The sequence below is a fragment of the Piliocolobus tephrosceles genome, chromosome 1, assembly GCF_002776525.5.
Source record: "Piliocolobus tephrosceles isolate RC106 chromosome 1, ASM277652v3, whole genome shotgun sequence".
NCBI classification, from domain to species: Eukaryota; Metazoa; Chordata; class Mammalia; order Primates; family Cercopithecidae; genus Piliocolobus; species Piliocolobus tephrosceles.
The window spans coordinates 122,700,841-122,726,093 of NC_045434.1; the positions used below are offsets into that span (position 1 = coordinate 122,700,841).

A 25,253-nucleotide genomic window follows, 5' to 3' on the forward strand; every position below is an offset into this window, starting at 1 on the left:
ATCTGGCTTCTCTTTCTTCAGGGACCTTGTAATCCCCATTGATATTAAGGCACCCAGCTTTGTGACAGCCTCCCCTACCATTAGCCCTAACCTGCAGAGGAAAGGCATCACTGAACTTCTGAGTGATGCTGGTGTCCCTCTCACCAGTACACTCTGACGCCTCAGTGAATGACGTGTCCACCCCTCAAGGCAAATAATCATCTGGTGGGCCTTCAGTTCTCACGTGATGTGTACATTCCAGCAATGCCCACTTCCTGGAGCCTTCTAATTCCTTCTTCTACCCATTTGCCAAGACAATTCAGGCAGTTCACCCTCATTCAGATAGAGCTATCACTTTCTCCATGCTTGTAGGAGCCAGATCAGCAGGAAGTTTTTACCATCCAATACACTAGAGGTGGAAACTCAGCTCACTGGTCTCCTTGCAGCAGAATGACACAATATTTCTTGAAATAGAGATGAGAGAAACTTACCTCTGTGGCTGACACACTGCTTTCACCTAGTCCTAATGCAGAGAGGATCTAACAAGCTAATGCACAGCCAGAGATTAACAGCGTGATATAGTACCGTCTCTGAACCTCCCTGTGTCTATATTTACATTTTAAGTGCCTTAACATATAGGAAAAAATGTATAGCACTGTAGGCCGGGTGCAGTGGCTCATGCCTATAAACCCAGAGCTTTGGGAGACTGAGGCGGGCAGATCACTTGAGGGTGAAACTCCATCTCTACTAAAAATATGAAAAAAAAATTAGCCAGGCATGGTGGTGCATGTCTGTAATTCTAGCTACTCAGGAGGCTGAGGCTGGAGAATTACTTGAACCCAGGAGGCGGAGGTTGCATTGAGCCAAGATTGCGCCACTGCACTCCAGCCTGGGCAACAGAGCGAGACTTTCTCTCTCTCTCTCTCTCTCTCGCTGTAATTGCAGTTATCAAACTCCTTCTAAATTGAGGATGCATTTAAATCAAGGAGATTTCTTGGTACCTCTTCTGTTGCATTACAATAAAGGTTACCTTCTTCTTATAAGCCGTCTGCTTTGAACTGTTTGTTTGTTTATGCTGTTTAAAGAAATTCTTGGAAGGAGAACAAAAGCCTCCAAAGAACAAGTAGAAATCTCTCTATAATAATACAGCAATTTGGGGTATAAAAATAATTATTGTGTTCTTACTGTGCTAAGTACTTTATGTACAGTATATCTACTGCTTTATTTGTTCTGTCAAATACATTAATCGGGCATCTTTCTATTACAGAGACTTATGCTATTAACTTCTGTACATCTTAGGGAAATATGTTCTCCTTGGACAGGCTAAAAATTTCACTATCAAAAAAACAAAACCCAAAACCGCACGAAAATTTTCCATTAATTCAACTACCATCCCATCTTTGAAAGAAATTTCTGGAAAGACTATTTTACACTTTCTCACCTTATAAACCAGTTACATGGGGTTTGCCCCTTCCACCTCACAACACACACACGCATGCACGCACACACACACATGCATACTCACTCTCCTGAAACCACTCCTCAGACCTCATCCCCCAGATCTTATCAAGAGCCTCTTCAGATCCTTGTCTTGCTGGCCTTCTCAATAGCATGGATACTCTTAATTATTCCCTGTATTTCAGCTTTTCTCTTTTTAATATATTGGAAACATTATATTCTTCAAATTTGCTTTTCTTCTCATTACGTGCTTTATTGCAATGTCAGAAAACTGTTACCAGCAGTTAGCGAGTTTCTGTTCTAGATCTGTTCTTCCCTCTGTTATCCCTTCCAACAGTGATCTCATCTATTCCCACCTCCATGCCTTTCAAGTGAACCCCACAACTCCTTCATTGACCTTAACCTCTCTCTTCAGCTCCAGACTTTATGCCTAACTTGAACATATCTCTGGAGTGTCTCCGCACTTACTTGCAGAATTTCAAAAACCAAAACCATGATCTTACCACTGCTCCCAACCATCTCCTGCTTTTGTGTCTTCTGATTTGATTATTGGCATTCCTACCCTCCAGTTACCCAAGCCTGAAATCTCTGAGTCGTTCTCAACTCCTCCCTCTTCCACGTCCCCACATCCAGATGTCTGATTAATTCTGTTGGTTTGAAATATTTGAAATATCTCTCAAATCCAGACTCATCATATGTGTTACTCTATTGGTTGAATTTAGCTTCTTTGTGTTGTTTGCCTTGACTATTGCAGGATCATCTCCAATAAGTTTCCTAACATAATTCTTTTCTCATCCCTGTCCATTCTGCACTTTGCCACTGGAGTAACATCCCTAAAGCATGAGTTATCAGCACTTCTCCCTTTGCTTAAAATCTCTCCATAACCTGTCCTCCCAATGAAAGCCCTTTCAAGCGTTACACTCCTATGTGTGCTATACAAGGCCCTCTTAGACCTGGCTAAAAAGCTGTCTTCCCTCCAGATATGGACTAAATTTTGTCCTCCCTTGATTCATATGTTGAAGCCGTAACCCCTAAGTGATAGTATTTGGAGATGAAGCCTCTGGGAACTGATTAGGGTTAGATGAGATCATGAAGGGGTAAGGCCCCCATGATGGGATTGTGTCCTTATAAGAGGAGACAGCAGAGAGCTTGCTTCCTGGCTCTCTCCACCATAGGACACAGCAAGAGGGCAGCATCTGCAAGCCAGAAAGAGCCCACGCCAGTACTCAAGTATGCCAGCACCCTCATCTGGGACTTCCAGCCTCCAGATCTGTGAGAAAATGAAGTTTTGTCATTTATGCCACTCAGCCTATGGCATTTTGTCATGGTGCCCAACCTGAACCCCCTCCCTTACTACATAATGCCCTGTGTCACTTCATGCGAACCCAGTCCATATTAGACTACTTTTGATCACTCTAGTCCACTCATTTACACTAGACTCTTTGTGCTCTTCTCTCAACCTACATTTCCAGTGCCTCCACCCATCAAGACTGTGTTCACCTTTTTGTGTATCCGTCAGCGTTCTCTACGATAAATAATAGAAAATGAGTCAAGTTGGTTTAAATAAAATGAAGTGAAAGGAGAGGCTTGAAAATGAGACCCAGGGAATGAACAGGAACTGACAGAACCTAAGCAGCCAGAACCACAGCCAAGACCAGACAACAGGAAGGGTGTGCTGAGGATACACGGCTGTGACTGCAGGACCCTGGTATCGCTGGCACCACTGCTTCTCCATGCTTCCACCTGCGCTGCCACCACTGCGGCTGCCAGTGGCAGGGATGTTTCACTTCACCCGCTTCTTTGCATCATTTGCAGAGCATCTGGTTAAGTGTGGATCATGTGCCAGTGGCCGGCCTGCCAAGACTTTGAGGAAGGCCACACTCAGATTTTTGTTTAGCTTTGGTAGTGGGATACAATATATGCTTCCCACACAGGAGACAATACGTGTAGAGAATTTCCCAATCACAAGAAGGAGGTTAGATGCTAAGTAGTGGGGAAAAAAAAAACTTCTTTTTACCTTTGCAACCCAGATTAAGGCTGATCCCCTTTTTAAAGTTTTTTCTCATCTTTTTATTTAAAATTAATCTGCGCATCTTCAGTGGGGCACCTAGCATATTTGACACAAAAGCAAATCACTTTTAGCATCTCTTCATCTATATTAAAAAATTATTTTCAGTAATAATTATGTGATAATAATCATTATTTTATTGATTTTTTTTTAGTTTTAAGATAAGAATAGGTAAATATATTTTAAAAATATACTATATGTGCATTGTTAAATTTAAACATTTTAAGGTACATTTAATTTTTTTAACTCTTATTTTAATTCCAGGGGTACATGTGCAGGTTTGCTATCTAGGTAAACATGTGCCATAGGGGTTTGTTGTCCAGACTATTTCATCACCCACGTGTTAAGCCTAGGACCCATTAGTTATTTTTCCTGATCTTCTCTCTCCTCTCACCCTCCACTCTTCGATAGGCCCCAGTGTGTGCTGTTCCCTTCTGTGTTCTCATCACTTAGTTCCCACTTGTACGTGAGAACATGTGGTATTTGGTTTTGGTTTTCTGTTCCTGCATGAGTTTGCTAAGGATAATGACTGCCAGATACATCCATGTTCCTTTAGAGGACACGATCTCATTCATTTTTACAACTGCATAGTATTCCATTGTATATATGTGCTACGTATTCTTTATCCAGTCTATCATTGATGGGACTTTAGACTTCAAGCACCAGTGTTCCAGTGTACCAGGCAGAACTTCATCTTCTTTTATGAGCCCATAGTTGATTCTGTGTCTTTGCTATTGTGAGTAGTGGTACAGTGAACATACATGTGCATGTGTCTTTGTGATAGAATGATATATATTACTTTGAATAAATAATAAGTAATTTATTAATTAATTAATTAATTAATTAATTAATTTATTTATTTTTTGAGACGGAGTCTTGCTCTGTCGCCCAGGCTGGAGTGCAGTGGCCGGATCTCAGCTCACTGCAAGCTCCGCCTCCCAGGTTTACGCCATTCTCTCGCCCCAGCCTCCCGAGTAGCTGGGACTACAGGCGCCCGCCATCTCGCCCGGCTAATTTTTTGTATTTTTTTAGTAGAGACGGGGTTTCACCATGTTAGCCAGGAATGGTCTCGATCTCCTGACCTCGTGATCCGCCCGTCTCGGCCTCCCAAAGTGCTGGGATTACAGGCTTGAGCCACCGCGCCCGGCTATATTTACATTTATATAAATATATAAATGTATTTTAATTTTAAAGCTATAAGTATTCAGTATGCTATTTTATGTATAGACTAAAATTTGCACTTGCCAGTAAAAATACTATACTTCTTTTTTTTTTTTTTTTTTTTTTTTTGAGAAAATCTTGCCCTGTTTCTCAGGCTGCTTCATTATTTGTATATTCCTCACTGCAGCCCTGAACTCCTGGGCTCAGGCAGTCCTCCCACTTCAGCCTTCCAAGTATCTGGGATTATAGGTATGAGCCAACACACCCAGCAAAAATACTATACTTTGCATTCACACTAGTTTACTGTTTTAAGTTTTAGACATGAAAAAAAAAAAACCCAGGTGGTCACATAGATTGGAAGAACTGAAATAGCTCAAGTTCTCCTTCTTCATTTTTATAATTACTATGCTATCATGTCTTTTTTCCTTTTTCTTTTTTTCAAATCTACAGTTTAAATGCACCACCACAGGGACTGGAGACACTAAAGGTAGCAAAAGTCACAAATGATTCCCAACCTCTATGAGCTTACTCTCTAGATGATTGTGAGTAGCTGAGTCCACGTGTCTGCTAGGGGGCAAATGTATATAGCTGGGCATTCCTTGAATTAATTTCCATGTGTAATACAGTATTTATTAGAGATTATGTAACAAAAGTGTACTTATTTGAAGCTTACATACATATTATTAATACTCAACAATAACTACAACAGTTATTTCAACTTATATCAATGTTCTGTTTACTATTGCTCCATTACAAGCCACCCCAAACTTAGCATAAAACAACCATTTTACTATGCTCACAGACTCTGTAGGTCAGATATTTGAAAAAGGCAAAATGTGGCTATCTTTTCTCTTCTCCATGGTGTTTCCAACCTTAACTGGGAAGACTCAAAGGCTGACTTCAAAGGTGACTTGATAGCCAGGACCTGCAGTTATCTGAAGGATTGTTCATTCACCCTACTGCACCTGGGCTAGCAGGAGGTGAAGAACACAACAGCCTACCCCTAGTCTTCTCACATGCCTTGGCTTCCACACAATGTGGTAGCTCCAGGGAGTGCAGCTTCCTACAAGACTCCAAGCACCAGTGATCCAGTGAACCGGGCAGAAATGCATCTTATGAGCTCAATCTTACGAGCTCATGGTGCCACATCTACTGTGTTTTCTTGATTACAAGAAGATTGCTAAGGCTGCTCAGATTCAGAGGGAGGGAAATTTGACTCCACCACTTCATAGGGAAGATTTAAGAATGCAAGGGGTTAGAGACTGTTACAGCCATCTTTGGAGAATACAGTGTGCCACAACCAACAGGAGATTTAGAGGGCAGGAGTGTGTTATCACTGACACTGCTTAGAACTGCTAGAGCATGGCAACAGTAAAAAGCAGATAGATATTTAGTAGGTTTTACTGTTGCATCCCCTCACTGCCTGCACCTGGGCAGACTGCTGCTACGCCCCACCCTTAGTTTGCCACTGCCCATGTTCTGATCTCTGCAGGTCTTGGTAGATGTGGCACTTTAAAAGGTTAGAGATTACCCTTGTCCAGTTATCATGTGTGTATTCCTACCTCATGTAGACTGTAACATCTCTGAAGCTACAGACTGTTTCTCTATAGCGATCACAATGCCAGCTGGCACGTAAATATAACCCAGACTTAGAAAAATATGTTGATTGGTTCAAACAACAACAGCCATATATTCAGTGCTCATTATTTGGAAGTAAGACTTTCTAATAGATGACTTGCCCTGGTCCTCTAATAAACCTACTGTCTCAATGTATTCCGATGCAGAAAAAATACCCAAGACTTAGAGGTTGTGCCTACACAAAGCACTGGATCGATTGTTCTGAATAAATAGGTCTAGTTCCTTAAATAAAGTACCCATTTGCATTATCTCTGACAATTCTGTTAAAGCCAAGAGAGATTGTCTGATGCACCTTGGCATTTATAGAAGACCCCACACGTCCTCCTACTAAGCCTGTTCACCTCTCCAGTCTCAACTGGGAAAATTTTTAAGCAATCCCATAGTTGGAGATACTGCCTGAAGGGGATCCATGCACATCCCGAGGATCAGGAAATTTTGTTGCACACCCATAAATAATTCTGAGTACTCCCCACATGCCTGTAGACATGGAGACAACTGGGTTGAATTTGGAGATGCTGGCTGGAGGACTCCTTGTCTCTAGCTGAGTCTGTGGCTGCTCATAGCCATGTCCTCAGCATCTTGTACAGCACAGAACCCTTCAGCAACCCACTTCAGAATGCTCCTTACACACTCTAAAAAGCCCTCAAACTTAAGATCTTTTAACTCATTTTTTTCACAGAAGGGTTCACTGTATTTGTGTGAATAATAAGTGATTTCTTTCTATTATTTATGCCAGTACTGTGCTAAGTGCTTTACATAGATTATCTCATTTAATCCTTATAGTCAAATTCCATAGGTACTATTATAATTCTCAAATTAAAGATGAAAAAACTGAGGCTCAGATTAATTCAGTAACTTGTCCAGAGTCACACAACTGGTATATTTGCCCAGAGTCACACAGCTGGTATATTTGCCCAGAGTCACACAGCTAGTATATGCTGGAAACAGGACCTGAATCCAGAACATTCCCCATGTCTGTTCTCGGAACTGCTTCATTCCATTGCCTCCCCCTTGCAGCCAGTAAACTCAGGTGCACATTGAGGTGGCTGTCCATGCAGAATTCCAGGTCCCTTACCCTGGGCACTTCGTTCCGGGCGGCGAATATCTCTGTAGTTTTTTTGGAAGAGAGTGGGATTTTGATTTACAGCATGGTCTTTTGCTACCTGCATGGCCATGGCATAATGCAGTGTTCTGGTACTGCGGGCTTCTCAGTAAAGAGTGAGCAAGTAATCAGAGTGCACCTGCCAGATAAGGAACGTGAAAGGAACCACTGCACATAAAGCAAGCATATTTCTTATATTTAACTATTCTTAATGGCCCCTGTATTCTCATATTCCTTGCTATGAAGTTTAACTTACTTACAGTGCCACCCACTAATTCAGTGGGGCTATTTTCAACATAGAATCACAGGGACGTTTGACTTGTTCTTGTAATTGATTTTCCTTATCCCATAAAGTTTTCTTATTGGGTACTTTCTATTACATGAAGCTCTATGGTGTTGGTATCATAAATTGGGGGTTATTACAAATATACTTAAAGTGAAGAAAATTAAATAGTAAAGGTGAACAGTCATATTACCTAGGATGATAAAACAGCTCTCCCCTCCCACTTGTACAGACTTAGTTCAGGCCCTCATTATGGCTTGCCTGGATTGCTAATAAAAATTTCCTAATAGCCTCTACTCTTGCTGGTTGAAATTCATTCATTCTTTATATAAATTGCCTATACAACTTTCTGAAATGGAGATTATGATGTGCTGGCCTGGTTTCATGGATGCGTGACCTGATTCAGGTCCTGTCTCCAGCATCTACCAGCTCACACAGGGCCCATGTTTAGGAGGGCTGCATGCTTGGTTTAATGCTCTGCTGTCACTGCTTTGTAATTTGTAATGATTTTTGAAAAACAGGTCTGTCATTCATTTTCATTTTGCACTAGACCCTACAAATTATATACCCAGTCCTATAACATACAATCATGTAATCCACCCCCAACTCAATAAAGGCTCCAGAAGCCCCTCTGTGAATTACCTAAGAATTCATGAATGTGGTTTAGAAGCACCTGGATTTTCTGTAAACTTCCTTCAGCTTTAATTTTTTTTAATTCTATGAACCATAAAGTGCTTTACAGAGGAGACATGTCACAGACCTAATGTTTGTACAAACACCGCAAAAATGATCCAGTGATAATGAACCAAATATGGCATTAGTTTTGGTTTGTAGTGTGCTTGCTTCATTGTTTGATCATACACATCATGCTCTTGACTTGTACTGACCTGGTGGTCACAGACAATTCCCAGGATTTTTCTTCTGTAGTGACCTTTATCTTTTCCTTTACATTAACAGATCTAGATGGTTGTTATTATTGATTAGTCATTTTCACTGTCACCAGTTATCTTAGTGTCTAATAAGAGATTTCTAAAAGAACTCAAAATATATGAATCTTGATTTCACTATATATATATATATATTTTTTTTTTTTTTTTTTTGAGACGGAGTCTTGCTCTGTCGCCCAGGCTGGAGTGCAGTGGCGCAATCTCGGCTCACTGCAAGCTCCGCCTCCTGAGTGCACGCCATTCTCCTGCCTCAGCCTCCCGAGTAGCTGAAACTACAGGTGCCCGCCACCACACTCGGCTAATTTTTTGTATTTTTAGTAGAGACGGGGTTTCACTGTGTTAGCCAGGATGGTCTCGATCTCCTGACCTCGTAATCCGCCCGCCTCAGCCTCCTAAAGTGCTGGGATTACAGGCGTGAGCCACCACGCCCGACCGATTTCACTATATTTTTACATCAATTTATAACTTCTAGACTACGTATTAGAGAAGAAATATAGGTCATAAAACCAAACAATTATAAGTTAGTTAAATTACAAAACATTGAAAATGAAAATTGATTCACTTGTTAGCCAATGTAACAAACAATTACTGAGCACACAGCGGGTCTAGGAACTTAAAAGGCAAAGACATGCAGCCCATACTCTGAGGGTGCTTAACACCCAGATGCAGCCGGGAGTAGGAGGCCAAAAACAACCCAGCACCACCAATTACATGTATAATAAGTGCTCTCATGCATGGGCACAGGGTAATGGGGCAGCCAGAAGGCTTTTAGGAGCAGAAGTGATATCTGAGGAAGAGACAGGCAAGGATGGTGGGTGGTTGAGGACTGCATTCATTTTCTAGGGCTACAAATTACCACGAAATTGGTGGCTTATAACAATATAAATTTATTCTGACATGGGTCTGGAGGCCAGCAATCTGAAAGCAAAGGTTTAGCAGGACTCTGCTCCCTCTGAAGGCTCTAGGGGAGAACACTTCGTTGCATCTTCCAGCTTCTGGTGGCTGTGAGTGTTCCTTGGCTTGTGATAGCATCACTCCAATCTCCGCCTCCACAAGGTCACATTCATATCATTCATATGGCCTTTTACATGCATCCCACCCTCTCTTCTGTCTTTGTCTTTTCTTCTTTTAAAGATACTTCCTGTTGGCTTTAGGGCCCACCCTAAATCCAGAATGATCTCATCTTAAGATCTTTAACTAATGAGATCTGCAAAGACGATTTTCCAACTAAGGGAATATTCACAGGTTCCCAGGATTAAGACTTGGATGTGTCTTTTTGGGGGCCCCTATTCCACCCACTACAAGGAGTCTGAGAGATGAGATAACAGAGCAAATTGGAGCAAATCATAAGTATTTCTGGAAAGGGAGGGATAGGATGAGGCGGAAAAGCAATGAAAGGCCATGTCAGGAAAGACCTTTTTCCTAATGCTTGGAGGCTGGAACTCTTTTCTGAGTGCAGTAGGAATTTACTTAACTCCTTGCTGTCTGGTGAGCTTTCTGTGCTCTTGCTCACTCCTTTAGGGAAGTGAACTAACGGTGCATTCCTAGTGCAACTGGAAAATCTGTTAGTATTTGTCTAGCACATTTTATTTATTATACTTTAAGTTCTGGGGTACATGTGCAGAACGTACAGGTTTGTTACCTAGGTATACACGTGCCATGTTGGTTTGCTGCACCCATCAACCTATCGCCTACATTAGGTATTTCTCCTAATGTTATCCTCCCCTACCCCCCCAACCCCGTGACCAGTGTGTGATGTTCCCCTCCCTATGTCCATGTGTTCTCATTGTTCAACTCCCACTTAGGAGTGAGAACATGTGCTGTTTGGTTTTCAGTTCTTATAATAGTTTGCTGCGAATGATGGTTTCCAGCTTCATCCATGACCCTGCAGATTATATGAACTCATTCTTTTTATGGCTGTATAGTATTCCGTAGTGTATATGTGCCACATTTTCTTTATCATCTATTATTGATGGACATTTGGGTTGTATCCAAGTCTTTGCACTATTCACAATAGTCTAGCACATTAAAAAAAATATTTTATGACTTGCCAAGCTTTTAAAGTTGATAAATATCATATCAGAACTTTACATCTTATTCTTGAAATATGAGTGATATGGTGGCCCTGGACTTATGGTCAGTAATGGCAATAACTGTTTGGATCTGAGCACTGCTCTACCCTCTAGAAGACACATGTTCTCATCTGTTAGTCTCAGTCCTCACTCATTGTGTCTTCAACACAAGGCTGGAGCCATTGGCTTTATATCACTCTGCTTTGCTGTTGGCTTTGCCTTTACTGGGACACTTGGCTCCTTTATATTACCTGACTTTACCTTAAGTGAATTTGTAACCCTTTCTTTACACATAGTGTCTCCTGTTCTTATCTGCCTGGAATTCCTTTCCCCTCACTCTTCTTCTCCTGCCCCCTCATTTTTAAATCTCTCATAAAAAGGGCCCCTACAGAAAGTTTTGCCTAACGCTCCCCTCATGTCCGGATTGGTTGTTGTTTCCATTTTGCTGGAGGGTAAGAGTCTTTTTATACTCGAGACTTAGAAGAAACTGTTGATCAACCTGACTTCTATTTCCTGTGAATTATTTCTGTGATTTGTGCTCCTCAACATACACCTCAGTTATGCTTATTAATTAGTCTTTTATGTGTCTCCGCTTTCTCTTGGACTAAGAGCTCCTTGAGGTCAGCAGCAACAGACTTCCCTATCTCTGTATTGCTAGCCTGAACTCATTATCCAGGACATAGGGAAGACACCATAAATAGTAATTGAAACTGGATGAATGAGAGTAGGAATGAATGAATGTATTCTGCACACTTTTTCCTTCTCATGAAGCCTCAAGCTGTTTTTAAACTTTTAATTAATAGCTTTTTCTGTATACTATATGTTCAGTGGTATTCTAGGAAATCTTTTCTTATCTGACATGAAACATACAGTCTGCATCCACTCTTCCTTCTGTGTTTTGCCCAGGGATGACAAGCTTGCATCCATTGGCTCCTACCTATCAGCAAGCACACGCTTGCTCTGTTCCCTCACTGTGTCCTATTGCCAACCAAGCTCCAGGTCCCAGAAAAGCAAGAGTTGGGAGAACAGGCCTGTGAAATAATTTCTCCTGTGTCCCACATTCCCATGGACATTTATCCCGGAAGCATGGTTAAACTTCTCTGCCTTCTGGTTCCAACTTCTGTGTCTCCTGATGCTGCCAATCAGAGCCTAGGATCCCTGTGTTCTGTCTTCCTCCCCTGGTGCCCACCTGCCAGAAACATCTTCCTCTAGCCCCTCAAGCAGCTAGGACACTACCCCCTCTCCTTTTGCACAAGTAACAAATTCCTCCACACAGCTTTCAAGGCCAAGCTAGTTTTCCCACCATGATTCTCCAGCTGTAGCCAGATACATATCTGCTCATGTTCCCCAAATCGTGCCTGACTCCCTGCCCCTTGGTGCCTTTCCTCACTACATGCATCAGAGACAACCCCAACCCTGGCTGCCCCTTTACCAGGAAAGGCCTTCCCAAATCAACCAACATTCTCCGGCTATTCAAATGGTCAGTGTGTCTTCAGCACTTTCTCAGGTTTCAGAGCTAGATGTAAATGCCTTCCTGCCACCATAATTGGAGCTTGCCAGTAGTTACAACACCAGCTTTGGTTATGCAAAGCTCAGCTTTTCATCTCTGCACTTTGTTTTTTAGTGTCATTGTCTCATCTGGTCCTCAGAACAGCTCAGTTTCATAATCCTTTATTCTTAATTCTCAAATCCTTTTTTAAAGAAGCCCTCTCTATGCAAGGAAAGACAAAATTTTGTTTGTCCCTGGATGAAAAACTTTGTCTGACCTGAATTTATTGGAGTTATTTACTTATTCTGCTTCCTGTGAGTAGCCATCTGTTTTGAGGTAGAAATGTGAATGTGTTTTATTGTAGGGTGCAGCCCTGACCACGCTGGAGGTATCAATGGACAGTACATAGATCATATTACCCAAAATCTGAAAATGTTCTGTATTCTGAAATACTTCTCTACTTGAGGGCTCTGATAAAGGAGTGTGGAGCTGTAGTAAAGCAGACCTTGCTGCTTTCCAGATTTGACCAGTGAGGAGACTCAGTGAGGATAAGTCATCACCCACCTAACATCATAGCCCTAATGTACTGAAGGATCAAGACTGGAACTCAGATCCTCTGATGCTATCTGGGCCATTATCCACTCATTATAGGCAACTAATGTGCATGCTTACTGCAGGCTGGAGGGAAAGTAGAGATTCTTTTACCACAGCCTGTTAAGTACATTAGTTTTTTAGAAAAATCAATAGATTCCTGGAAAATATACAGTTTCTTAGAGGTCATTTCCAAAATACAGCAACTACTACACACCTAAAAAATAGCTAAAGTAATGCATAAGGCTGACAGGTCACATAAATTATTCATTGCGAGAGTTGCTGTACATTTTGTGTATATTTTTGTTCTAATTAGATATAAGCAGTGTGATATACACAAGCCCAGCTCTCCAAAGCAGTATGTTCATTTATTCATCCATTGATTGACCCTGTGCCAGGGCTGAGTATTGAGTAAGGGGCAAAACAAACATATCCCCTGTCTCCATGGAGGCCTAGTTGGTATTTTAACTCAGTTGTTTAAAACTGTGACCTGATGGAAATCATGTCATACACAGAGCTGAGGTATCTAACTCAGCCTTCAAAACCCTATTTAACCCATAATGTACTTAAAATATATTATTAATCGTGCTATAGGACTACCATGAGGTACAGTGTTTCCATGAGAAAGGAGGTGGAACATCTTGATTCTTGTTGTATGTCTGGATATAATTGTACTTCCAAGTGGAACTATAGATTTCCCGCCTAGAAACTTCTGTTGGCCACTGAGGCCTGAGACTTGTTATGTTTTATTCCTCCCTCACCGCACTTTCACCTTCCACCCATGACCTCACGCAGTTCAAACTCATGGATGCACATAAGCACGCATCCAATTAACCAAGAATTCTGGCCAGTTTAACATCCTAAATATTCCAGTCTGTTCATGACTGCAGCCATGACTCTAGTTCAGGATGTGATGATCCAGCCCTGGGAACCGCTTCTTCGGAAGTGATACTTTAAAATTCAAAGGTACTCGTGTCACGTTCTCATGTCCCCTTTATGTACTCCCGTTTTCCTTCTAATACAAATCCCAACTCCTTCACTTGGCACACAAAGGTTTTTGAACCTGGCCCCTGTTAACCTCTCTGGCCTCATTCCTGCTACTCCCCTCTGTACTCACCCCCGCCTCCACCCGCACAGCCTTCAGACTGACACGCTGAGTCCTTTTCAGCTCCCGCTTCAGGCAAGCTGTTGAAGGTAAGTAGTCTTACCTCTGCTTGAGGACTACTTCAGCCCCGCCTTCCTCTCCAAGGCTGAGGGAGAGAGGATCCTTGACTCCTGTACGGCATATATTAATAGCATCTTTGTTAGAGCATGGGCTCTGTAACTGAACTCCTTGAGTATGAATCCCGGCTTCATTACCTTCTAGCCTTAAGTCCATGGATAAGTTACTTAACCTTTCTGTGTCTTAGTTACCTCTGTTGTTGAGTACCAATGTCATGGAATTGTTTAGATTACCTGATTGAGTGCATGTAAAGCACTGAGCACAGTTCTTGACACATAGTAAGCATTCATGAAATTTTAACTTTTATTATGATTAGCTGTTACTGAGAGTGAGCCAAGAACCATATCAGGCACTGAGGTTACAAAGAGAAAAGGATATTTCTATCCCATATAAGCTAGCATGGGAGAAAAAGATAAATATTTTTATGTAAAAATAACTCTTTTTATAATAATTGTGAACAGAATACTGGTAGCAAAGTGAGAAAGAGTCATTCTGCTCCTCCAATAGCTGGGACTAAGGCTGAGGATGTGATTTGAGGTGCAAGCAGGCACTAAGCAGAGAGATGTGTTTTGACACCTTTGATAACTTAACATGCCTTAAACGCAGTTTTTGTTGTGAATGGTAGAACCTTGTAGGTGTGGGAGAAGAGAGGTTACAGAGGTTCACCCGCATCACCTTCCTCCTTCTTGAAAGGGAGTAAAGTGAGAGTTGGAAGCTGGGTGGGGACTCAGTGGGAATGGATGTAGGAAGCTTTTGGTTGAATGAAAATTGAAGGAGTTGGGGAGGAAAATCGCAAGCCTTGAGAGGGGAAAGAAGAGCACTTCCTGAGGACCCAACTGGGAAAGCTTCTCCCCTGCCCTTTACTTACTCACCGATGAGGGTTAGGAATGAGGTCAGAAATATGCTATAAGCACACTCTTAATTTTAAGACATCCTTTGAAATGTCACACTGTCATTAATATTAATGATATTTATTGAAATTAGTGTGGAGTTGATTACAGTATTTTGTTGCTGATCACAAACCTATATGTGCTGCAATATTATATTTATCTTTCTAACGTATGATGACTCTTTTTCTGTTATTATATAATTTAAGACAGTATCTCGACAGTATCTCACGATGTAGAATCCAATTGTCACTTAATATTTAACATTTTCTGGTTCTATATATGTATATTATATACATAGTATAGATCATACAAAGATCAGACATATAGATAATCACATTAACATTAATTATAGTTTCTTTCCTTATCTGAAGAAATCCTGAGAAATATTTTGAGTCCTAAAGATTTAAGTACAAATTCAGACATCTTTGAGGACTACTCAGAGATACCTGAAATATGCTTTTATTGTTATACTGCTAATTTCTTGTCCCTGACAGTAAACTTAAATTTTTTATTTATGTGTTTTAAATTTTGCAGGTTCTACTTCATTTTTGTTTAAGGTATACCAAATCTAACCCTTCAATTTACTCAACAGTCTTGTGCATAATCTTTTTTAGTATTTAAAATTTCCAGATTAGTCTTTAACATGTTGATTTTAGTTCCTTACTTGCTTGTCAGGGAATTTTAAATCTTGGAGATGATGAGATAGAATTATAGCCATCAAATATCTTTTGCTTGCAGGTAATTCTTCAGATGCTACACAGCTTTTTTATTATATATTTTTTGTGCTTGTATAAAACCCAGAAATAAGATCACAAGCTATCCTTATGTAAATATCATCTCACTTTCTATCTGGTGTATGGAAAACAAGTGTTAAGTGGTGAATATGTATGGTCCTTGATTTCATAGATGATAATGTCAAGCAAAGGTGTATTTGTTCTTCTAGCTGATGGATGAAATGCCACATGTGCAGTATATTTATTGGGTCGGGGGGCAGTCATACTGGAGATAAATAGTCTCCATGTAAAATCAGCCATGGCTGCATTTTAGGGATTAGGTAAATGTGTCCGTGATGAAGGAGCTGTTATTCATAACCAAACCATCAATCGGCCTTTGTGCTGTGGGCAGCAGAGTTACTGAGCATATTCAGATCTTAACTTCATGTACCAGCTGGTCCTGAACACTGAGGTTGTTGTTACTTACATCACATTTGTGACTCAGTGTTTTTCATTCAAGGACATCAGCTACAGGATAAATTCTGTGTTCATGATGATGTAATCTTTTGTTAGGTACCCATTAAGGATATTGTAAAGAAAGTGGATGTTTACTCTTGATTTTCGAATACAATAAGGAGCTTTATCCCCATGCCCATAAGTTAGAATACATTATTTCTCCTAACACGTACATAGTTTTAATCCAAATATATTGTTTTAATGCTTTTAGCTTATTCTCATCACAAAGCAAACAAAAATTTTCATGGTGCCATGTGACAGCAATGAAACTTACACTTCTTTTGTGTGTGACTTCTTTAGAATGTGACTACCATTCTAAATCCTACAGATTAGTATAGTTATTTTCATTTTACAAGTGATATAACTAAGAGTCAGAGAAGTTCAGTAATTTGTGTAAGGTCACAGAGCTAACTGGTAGTAGATTGAACTTTTAACCCTGACTATTAAATTCCTAAAGCTGAACTTTTCCTCCTAGCTTACACTGACTAAATACGGAATCTCCCAAGTCTCTAAAGGTATCAATAAAATACAAAACAACCAGTTAACTTTGATGAAGTAAAGTTTTTTTAAAAGTAGCCATTATGATAATTAGAATCTGAAAAAATAGGCTGTATATGATAGTTTAACTTAGAAAACTCTAAATAATTCCATGATAGTATCATTTTATTGCACTATGTGCCATTTGAAATGGTAATATATTAACAAATATTTAAAAATGAATAAAAATATGTGGATAAATGTTGTCTAATGAAGCTCAGGTAGCCTGGAAAATGGTTTTAGGATCAGTACCCAACTCGAAGCAATAAAATAAATAAAAATAATAAAGTAGCAATAATTGCTGAAATGGGTAAAATCTTTTTTGGAATATTCACTGATCATTTTGTATACCCTTTAAATTATGATGCTCTTGTTTAGGTCAGCATTGTCCAATAGAAATAGAAAGTGAACCATATATATATGATTTTAAAATGTCTAATAGTCACATTTTTAAAGTAAAAAGGTGATATTAATATTTAATATTTTGTTTAACCCAGTATATCCAAACTGTTATCAATCGTTTCAACATGTATTAATATTTTATTTCAACATGTAGCAATATGTTATTTCAACATGTATCAATATGTTAGTAATAAGATAGTTTGCATTTTTCTTTTTCAAAATTCTCTAAATCCAGTGTATTGACACTTGCAAAATACATCTCAGTTCAGACGCTACATTTTCATCTGAAATCCTTATTCTGTATTTAGATATAAAATTTACAGTGTAAAAAGTAGATGTGAAGCCCAATTTGTTTCAAACATATATTAACATTTTCTAACAATCTAATTGAGTACCAGTTTTGAAATCCTTTTCATTAAAATCAAATAGAATTGAAAATTTATTACTATAGTTGGCCTCATCACATTTCAAGTGCTAATGGCTACAGTAGCTACTGGCTACCGTATTGGTTCAGTGCCTCAAGGAAAGACTTCAAGATAAGAGGAAAAAGAAGTGTTTAGCTTCAGTAATTAAATGAGGCTAGCTTTGTCAAGAGAGAACAGGAATTTCTAAATATCAAAGCTTTACATATCAAAAGCAAAATTTGAATATCTGAATATTTTGAGTGTAATAAAATATATATAATGTAAGTATTATTATTTTATTATCTGAGTATTTTATAGAGAAAACACAACTTATAAAGGGTGATAACATCAACCTAGGGGAAAGGAAGGGAGTACTTCCTGTCCTAGGAAGTGGAGGATTGGAGGAGAGGGAAGGGCTTGATGCGCCCACTTAGGTGAGCACCCATACTTTAGAAACCCAAAGAAGGCAGTTGGTCACTGGATAACAGAAACTCCAGAGAGGTTGTGGAGATAACAGAAAGTAGAAGGGCTTGTACTTCATTTCTGGCTTGAAACTGGGAAGACAATTTCTCTTAATACACCTGCAGCAGGTAAGTCCGCAGAGAAGACAGTGGGAGCCCAGGGACCCTGCAACAGAGCTTGGGAGGGTAGGCAGCCCACCTGGGACGACAAAGATGTGCGGGAGATGAAAAGGATCTTATTTCCTGTGAGCCTAAACGGACCAAGTCAGTATGGGACCACAAGGACGTTAACAGTGGTTGTCAGTAGGGCACCAATGAAGCAGTGGGATATACACCTGGCAATGGAGGCCAGTGAAGGCTGGTGGGTTGCCTCCCCACCTTGACCTTGAGGTCTTGCAGGCCTCCAACTAGACCCCACTGTTGTTTTTCCAGAAGAGAGAATAGTGAGAAACAGAACAACTAAGCATTTATTCAGAATTCCTCCCATCCCATTTCTATTCAGTGGAAGATGGATGCTTATGATGAAGTTTAGATCAGTTATGGAAACTAGAGTTATTGCATGTTTTATGCAATCTAGGTTATAGCACCGTACAGAAAATTTATGACTTCAATATCCCACTGCTTATTGCACCACCACTACCACTCCTGACCCCCATCACAGTCCTGAAAAGTCTGAATTAAGTGAACACAGGTCTGTCTGGCAAAGTCCATGGTCTTTCCACCATTGCATCACAATTTTGTTACATACCCCATCAGACAGCTTTACATTGCTGTTTGGCAAATTTATCAATGAAACAAGAATATCAAGTCTGGGTACGTAAATAAAACTTTCAGGACACTACAAGGTTGGCTTAATAAATGAATGCCTCATTTTTTAAATAAAAATTTTATATGAAAAATGTCAGTAGCAGTTTGTAAACAGATCTCAGGCAAAGTGCCATGAGGCTCTGTCCTTGATGCTGTCTTGTTATTGGTGATCTGTCTGGAGCTAACTAGAATCTGGGAGAAAGATAACTAATATACTACGATAGATGCCAGCATAAAAGTTCAAAATGGTGTTGACAGGGTAAAATATTGTTTTGAAAACAATAATAAATTTGATTTTTTGAACAATTTCAGGAGCCCAGGGTAAGGGGAACTTGATAAGGCATCGGTTCATGTGAGGAAGTCATGGAAGATTCAGTGGACCGCAAACACAGTTTGACCAATAATGCTATGAAGTTATTAAAACACACTCTCTCTCTCTCTCTCTCTCTCTCTCTCACACACACACACACACACACACACACAAATCAAACCCAGTGCCCTGTTAGATTGCATCAGTCAAAGTCATCAAAATCTGGAAATCGGTTTAAAGATAATCCAATCCTGACCTGACTATGAGATATGGATCAATGAGTAAGACTATAGGGTGCAATCTAGAAAAGTCTCAGCTGCACTTTGGGCTGGTCAGTTGATAGTGGGCACCGGTTTGCTTAATTTTGGGCTGTACTCTTTGAGAGAAGTACTAACAGATGTCAAAAGCACTAGAGTGTGCAGAGTGCTGAGGGATCTGGCCACTGAGTTATTCCCATACTGAGGGGAATTGAGGCTGTTTCATCTGTAGAAAAGAAGAGACAGATAATAAAAGAATACATATAATCATCTGCAAATAAACAATTAGTGGATGTCTTTAGGGCTAAATAGCATAAGAAAGGTGAAAGAAGCATGAAAACAAGAGAAGGAAAAAGGTTCTCCAAAAGCTAGACCACAATGAATAGCCTAGACTTGGCTTCTATGTCCTCACTCTAGTGAAGAAACCAATGAAAATAAATTATAACCATACATTGTGGCCAGTGTTCTCAGATGAGGAGCAAGGTGCTTTGAGAACACAGAGGAGGACTGCATATGTTGTCTAGGATACGGTTTCCCCACCACTTCCCTTTTACCTGGAACTCTCATGCTCGTTCTTCAGAATCTAACCATAGATGTCTCCTCTTTGAAGAAACCTAGCACAGTCTCTGGTACATAGTAGGTGCTTAATAAATATGTGTGTGTGTGTTTATTTTCATTTATTTTTATGATAGTATTGTTTTGTTATTAATAATAGTTCATTGTTTTCTCAATTTACACAAAAATTAGATATATATTATAACAAGTGAGTCAATGCATATTACAGACTAATAGGACATTATGATTATATTTTAGTAAAAGCAAACAAGTAAGCAAAACCTTTTTATATGTGTGTTATTATTGTATATATTTGTATAAGCAAAGAGAAAAAGTATAGAAGAATATACACGAGGCTCTTAATAGGGAGTAAATGATCAGCTTTGGCTTTCTGCATCTTAGTGCTAATGGATATTTGTGGAATGGATGAATAAGCTCTGCTAATAATGATTAAATGGGTTGGCCTGCGAGGTAGTGAGCATCTACTGACCCTAGAGGACTGAGTGAATACCATCCTGCTCAAATCACACACCCTGCTATTTGCATTTTATTTTAGCTACATTTTGACATCTGGTCAACCTAGATGGTTTCATAAGTGAATTAAAAACCAAGAGAGCATAAATAATCAATTCCTGTTCTGTATCCAACATGCTTAATAGATTATTATGTCATAATTTCCTTTTCTGCAAATTAAGAATAATAGACTCTCTGTAAGGATAACACAATTAGACTGGTTTAAAAGGCACTTATGTTCATAAAGTACTAAAGAGTTGCTGAGTACAAGTGAAAGCTCTCTTAATTTTTCTTTTGTAACATCCATGCCAACTGATTATGCTACAGAAAAATTTGTACATTATAAAGCACTGCTATGATCTACTTTAAAATTAAATCTATAACCCTTGAAATTCACATAACCCTTGAAATTCAGCCACTGTCCACTCTCCACTCTGATGGAGGGAAAAGCCAAACACCAGGCTATTCCTAAAATAGAAGCTTTTTCATGAGTTTGCATTGTGGCTAGACTGTTTGTGGGCTCCTTTTAAAAACCTTGTTTGAGTCATTAGGGGCAATTTGTTTGTTTGAGTCATTAGGGCAATTTTAAAACTTGTTTGAGTCATTAGGGCAAACAATCAACTTGACATTCAAGAGAAACTTCACAGGGATGTAGCCCAAACCCACATTTTACTATGGGCTCATACAACTTGGCCCAGTAAGGGCTGGGCTGTATCTGAGATGGTCTTTGGGGGCGAGGGAAAGGCAAGTGTTTTCTGAAGCCAAATATATTCTGTAGGGTATTTTGCACAAGGACCACATTTACACTATTTCCCACTTCTCCCTAATAGCAGAGCATAGAGGTAGCCTTAGTTCTATGATTCTATGGTGGCCTCCTTTCTCCTGTCTTTAGTTCCTGACTGGCCTGCATTCACTGATACTCAGCTTATGCTCATTGGCCATTTCCTCCAGGCAAGAAGTCAATGAAGTACAAAGGAAGATTAGGAGATATCCAAGTGCCTTCCCTTTACTTTCCATTTACACCTGTCTCTTCTCAACAGTGCCACCGCAATCATCAAACTGTGCAGTCTTCATAATAAGCTTTATCTTGATTCAGTTTTTAACTTATAAAATGGAGGTAATGATGATACCTAACTTAGATGATTGTTTTGAAGATTGAATGAGATAAGTAATCTGGTAATAAAATGCTTAGAACATTGCCTTGAAGAGCAATCACTCATGAAATGGTAGCTATAATTTATACTAGCAGTATTAATATGATTCAGTTATCATCCCACGTTTATTTTGTCTTAATGAGGACAGAATATATTGAGTATTAACAGATTTAAAGAAATACAAAAGTAAGAAACAATTAACCAGCTTTATAGCTGTGTTAAAGAAAACCTCACAAGAAGCCCAAATTTCCCTCTGTATTCATATGCACTACTCATACAAGGAGTTACTCAATTAGCTGCATCACTAGAAACCTGAAGTGGTGTGATAGCCTGGCCTTGTTATTCATGTGGGCAGAACTCTTTAACGCATTCTCTCAGATTGGCAAAAGCATCATTTTCTCTTTCTCATCTCTTCCTGTTCCCCTCTGATGTATACTTATCCTCCATAACTGAAATTATCAAGCTTTTCCAAACACAGGCTTAGACACACAGACCCAGCTCCGAAGGTCACAGGCCAAGATGGAGACAGTTCAGCTCCCTCCACCCCAGACTATTGAGACCTGGGATGGACCGTAAAAGGCTAGAACTTGGCTAGGGAGATGCCTTGTATCACTTGGACTGCTTACGTATTTAAACAGCCCCTTTTGGCAGCTACAAGGGCTGCAAACTTTGCCCAGAAAAAAAAAAATAGAGAGGACAATTACTGGATTCCATAGTGTTCTAAAATGGCTGGTATGAACTTAAAACTTAAATTCTGATTTTAGTTTACTCTCTTAAGCAAATGTATTGTTTATTTAACCAGGGACAATAGTTAAGGGTATATATGCATTTCTAAGAATTTTTCTGAGTATATTATCAGTACCAGATACTCACTGATGTTTATACCGTAACACCTGATTACATTATCAAAGTCATCTCTTTTACAATTGCTCTACTAATGACTTGAAATAATAACTGAATACAGTCAACAAATTTGCTTATAAAGTAATGCATAAAGTTAAGAGCAGTTGAGCTATAGAAGAAGTTAGATGGGGGAAGGACCAAATAATTCTTGAGCATGGTGGCTTATGACATTTCATTCCCTGCAGTCAGTTGACACCATATGTTCATCAGTGTATGTGCAGATGCCAAAAATGTAGGTATCTATTCATTGTTTTGTTTTTAGTTGACACATTTCCCTTACTGTACTTAAGTATTTTATTGTCCTAATCCTGGCTGATAAAATGTAGTTAAAGTAATTTCACAACTTCATTTAACAACATGAAAGCAACCTTGGCATTACATTGATTCTTAAATTCTTTCTTCAAAGTAACATCTATTTGGTAGAAATCTATTCCACTTTATTTTTTCTAGCTATATTCACAATCCTGGTTTTTATGAAGTATGCATCCTCTAAATATGGCATACACAAATGGAAACATTAAAAACACTTAAACACTTTGTGAGTTTTCCCCCTTCTAACAATATTGTTGAGGTTGACCTAAAATGAAAGTTCAGATAAAACAAGAATGGATATAGTAAGAATAAAAAGAAAAAAAGACAATTGGACTATCTGTGCTTGGTGTTTCTAGATGATTAATAATCTTATATTAAGAATTGGCCATTTGTAACAGATTGCCATATAAGGTAAGTAAAATGAAACAATTGCTACTCTTGAATTCTGCTTTTAAGAAACTTATTTCAAAAACTTCATAAACTCCAGTTAATGATTTGAACCATACAGCCATATGTATGTCTATGAATATATGTTTGTATATACACATGATATTCTATGCTAATACAGGAAATGCCTTCATGAAAAGTCATATTTTTTATTTAACATTTCAGATGTACATTACCAACACAATCAAAGCCAAGGGAACCAGACTTGCTAAGCCAGTTCTATGCTTGGGCTTAATGTGTTTGGCATTTCTTACTGGACTCAACAGAGTAGCAGAATATCGAAATCATTGGTCAGATGTTATAGCAGGCTTTCTGGTTGGAATATCTATAGCAGTATTTCTGGTAAGTACAAATTTCTGTATATATCATTGGGTTTTTAATTAACTTGCATAATCACCTATGAGAAAATACAAGTGTGAATCACTGGGTTTGTCTAAATGTAGTATATCAAACAAGTCATTCATTTAAGTCATTCATTTTTCTTCCTCCCCCCCATTTGTTCTGCCACAAGTCAGGTTTGGGGATTAAAAACATACAAATCCTACACTTAAAGTTGAACAATATATTTTTGTATAAAATAGAACTGGCCAAAAAACACACTGTCCCTCCCAAATAGTTTTTAAGACTGGGGTAAAAAATGCCTATAATATTTTTTAAGGATTTATAACAAACTTTATATAAATCTTTAAAAATGTTATAGGCGAGTTGCAGGACTGGTTTGGATATTTTTTTAAAATTCCTCAGGGAAGTTGGCATCCTGTGGTATCGCGAGCATCCCAAAGTCCCCTAGTGCCTCCCTGCTGTACTCTCCCTGAGCCTCCATGTCCCAGTGCTTTCTAACAGATCAACCTCACCTGTGAGATGAGGCGTTTTACGTCAGTAACTGAAAACTCATGAATAGTTTCCAAGACCGTACCATGTCAAATCATATTTCACCACATAGTAAACAGCATACACAGTGACTTATTATGAAGTAAGCATTCCATTTATACTCTTATTATAAAATCTTCTAGGAATATCTCCATAGGTTTTGGTTGTTAGAAAATGTATTTTAGTCTGACTTTAGAATTCATCATTATTTATTTAACAAGAGACAATAGTCAAGGGTTTATATGCATTTCTAAGTATTTTTCTGACTTAGTATCAGTACCAAATACTTACTGATGTTTATACCATAAAATCTGATTATACAATTAGATTATACTATTAAAGTGTAGTATAAGTCATGAGTATATAACATTTTATAAGTATGTGATAAACAGCGCGAACTTCCCTCTGTACTCACGTGCGCTAGTCATTATGAGTATACCACATTTTACACAAGTGAAACAATATGTAGACTATGAATCAAAACATATTTTTGCATTGACACATTATAATTTAAAAAATACTTTATGTCCATTTTGATTACATTTAAATTGCCCTTACATGTGACTTTACTTTGTTAGCCTCATTTTACTAGTTAATAATCAGTAAGCAAACACTTCAGTGAATCTTTCCAGCTACCAAATGCTGAAACATAATTTATGTACTGGGCATTTTAAATAAGTTATTTCCTCTAGAATCTCCTGCGGTAAAGTAGTCACCATGACCTCATCTCTGTACTGCATCCTGTGCTTCTTTTTGATACCATTCTCTGTGATTCCCAAGGTCCCTGGGAGACTTAGACTCAACCTTCTCTCATTCCTGGAGGTATCCTGTAGCCTCATGAAAACTGGGGCCCTGGCTTGAACCAAAACCTTTTTTTTTTTTTTTTTTTTTTTTTTTTTTGCATTCACTCACACAGTTGAAACTGGTTAACATTCAGAAAGCAAAACCAACAACAAACTTTACATAAATCCTTACAAAAATATTATAGGCAAAGCCAAGAGCATACACGTAGCCAAAATTTCAAAGCAGTAGTGTCAGATGCAGCTGTGTTTCAGCTCTGCGGGTCCATAACATATTCACTGGCATATTATCAGCCTTCTTGTTTATCTGTGGCTATTGCCACCTTCCCTATACTTCCAGTGAACACCTTACCTTACAAGGCCAACACCAGAATGCTGGTGCTTTTCAAGTC

At 39.0% G+C, this 25,253-nt stretch overlaps 1 protein-coding gene across 2 annotated transcripts in view; it reads left to right on the top strand.

Annotated features, from left to right (window-relative positions):
* PLPPR5 (phospholipid phosphatase related 5) overlaps positions 1-25,253 on the top strand; it is a 116,869-nt gene that overhangs the window by 62,178 nt on the left and 29,438 nt on the right. For both annotated transcript variants that reach the window (XM_023231059.2, XM_023231060.3), the window contains exon 4: positions 23,357-23,533. In XM_023231059.2, coding sequence (XP_023086827.1) covers positions 23,357-23,533 — 177 coding nt within the window. The remainder of the gene's footprint in view (positions 1-23,356; positions 23,534-25,253) is intronic.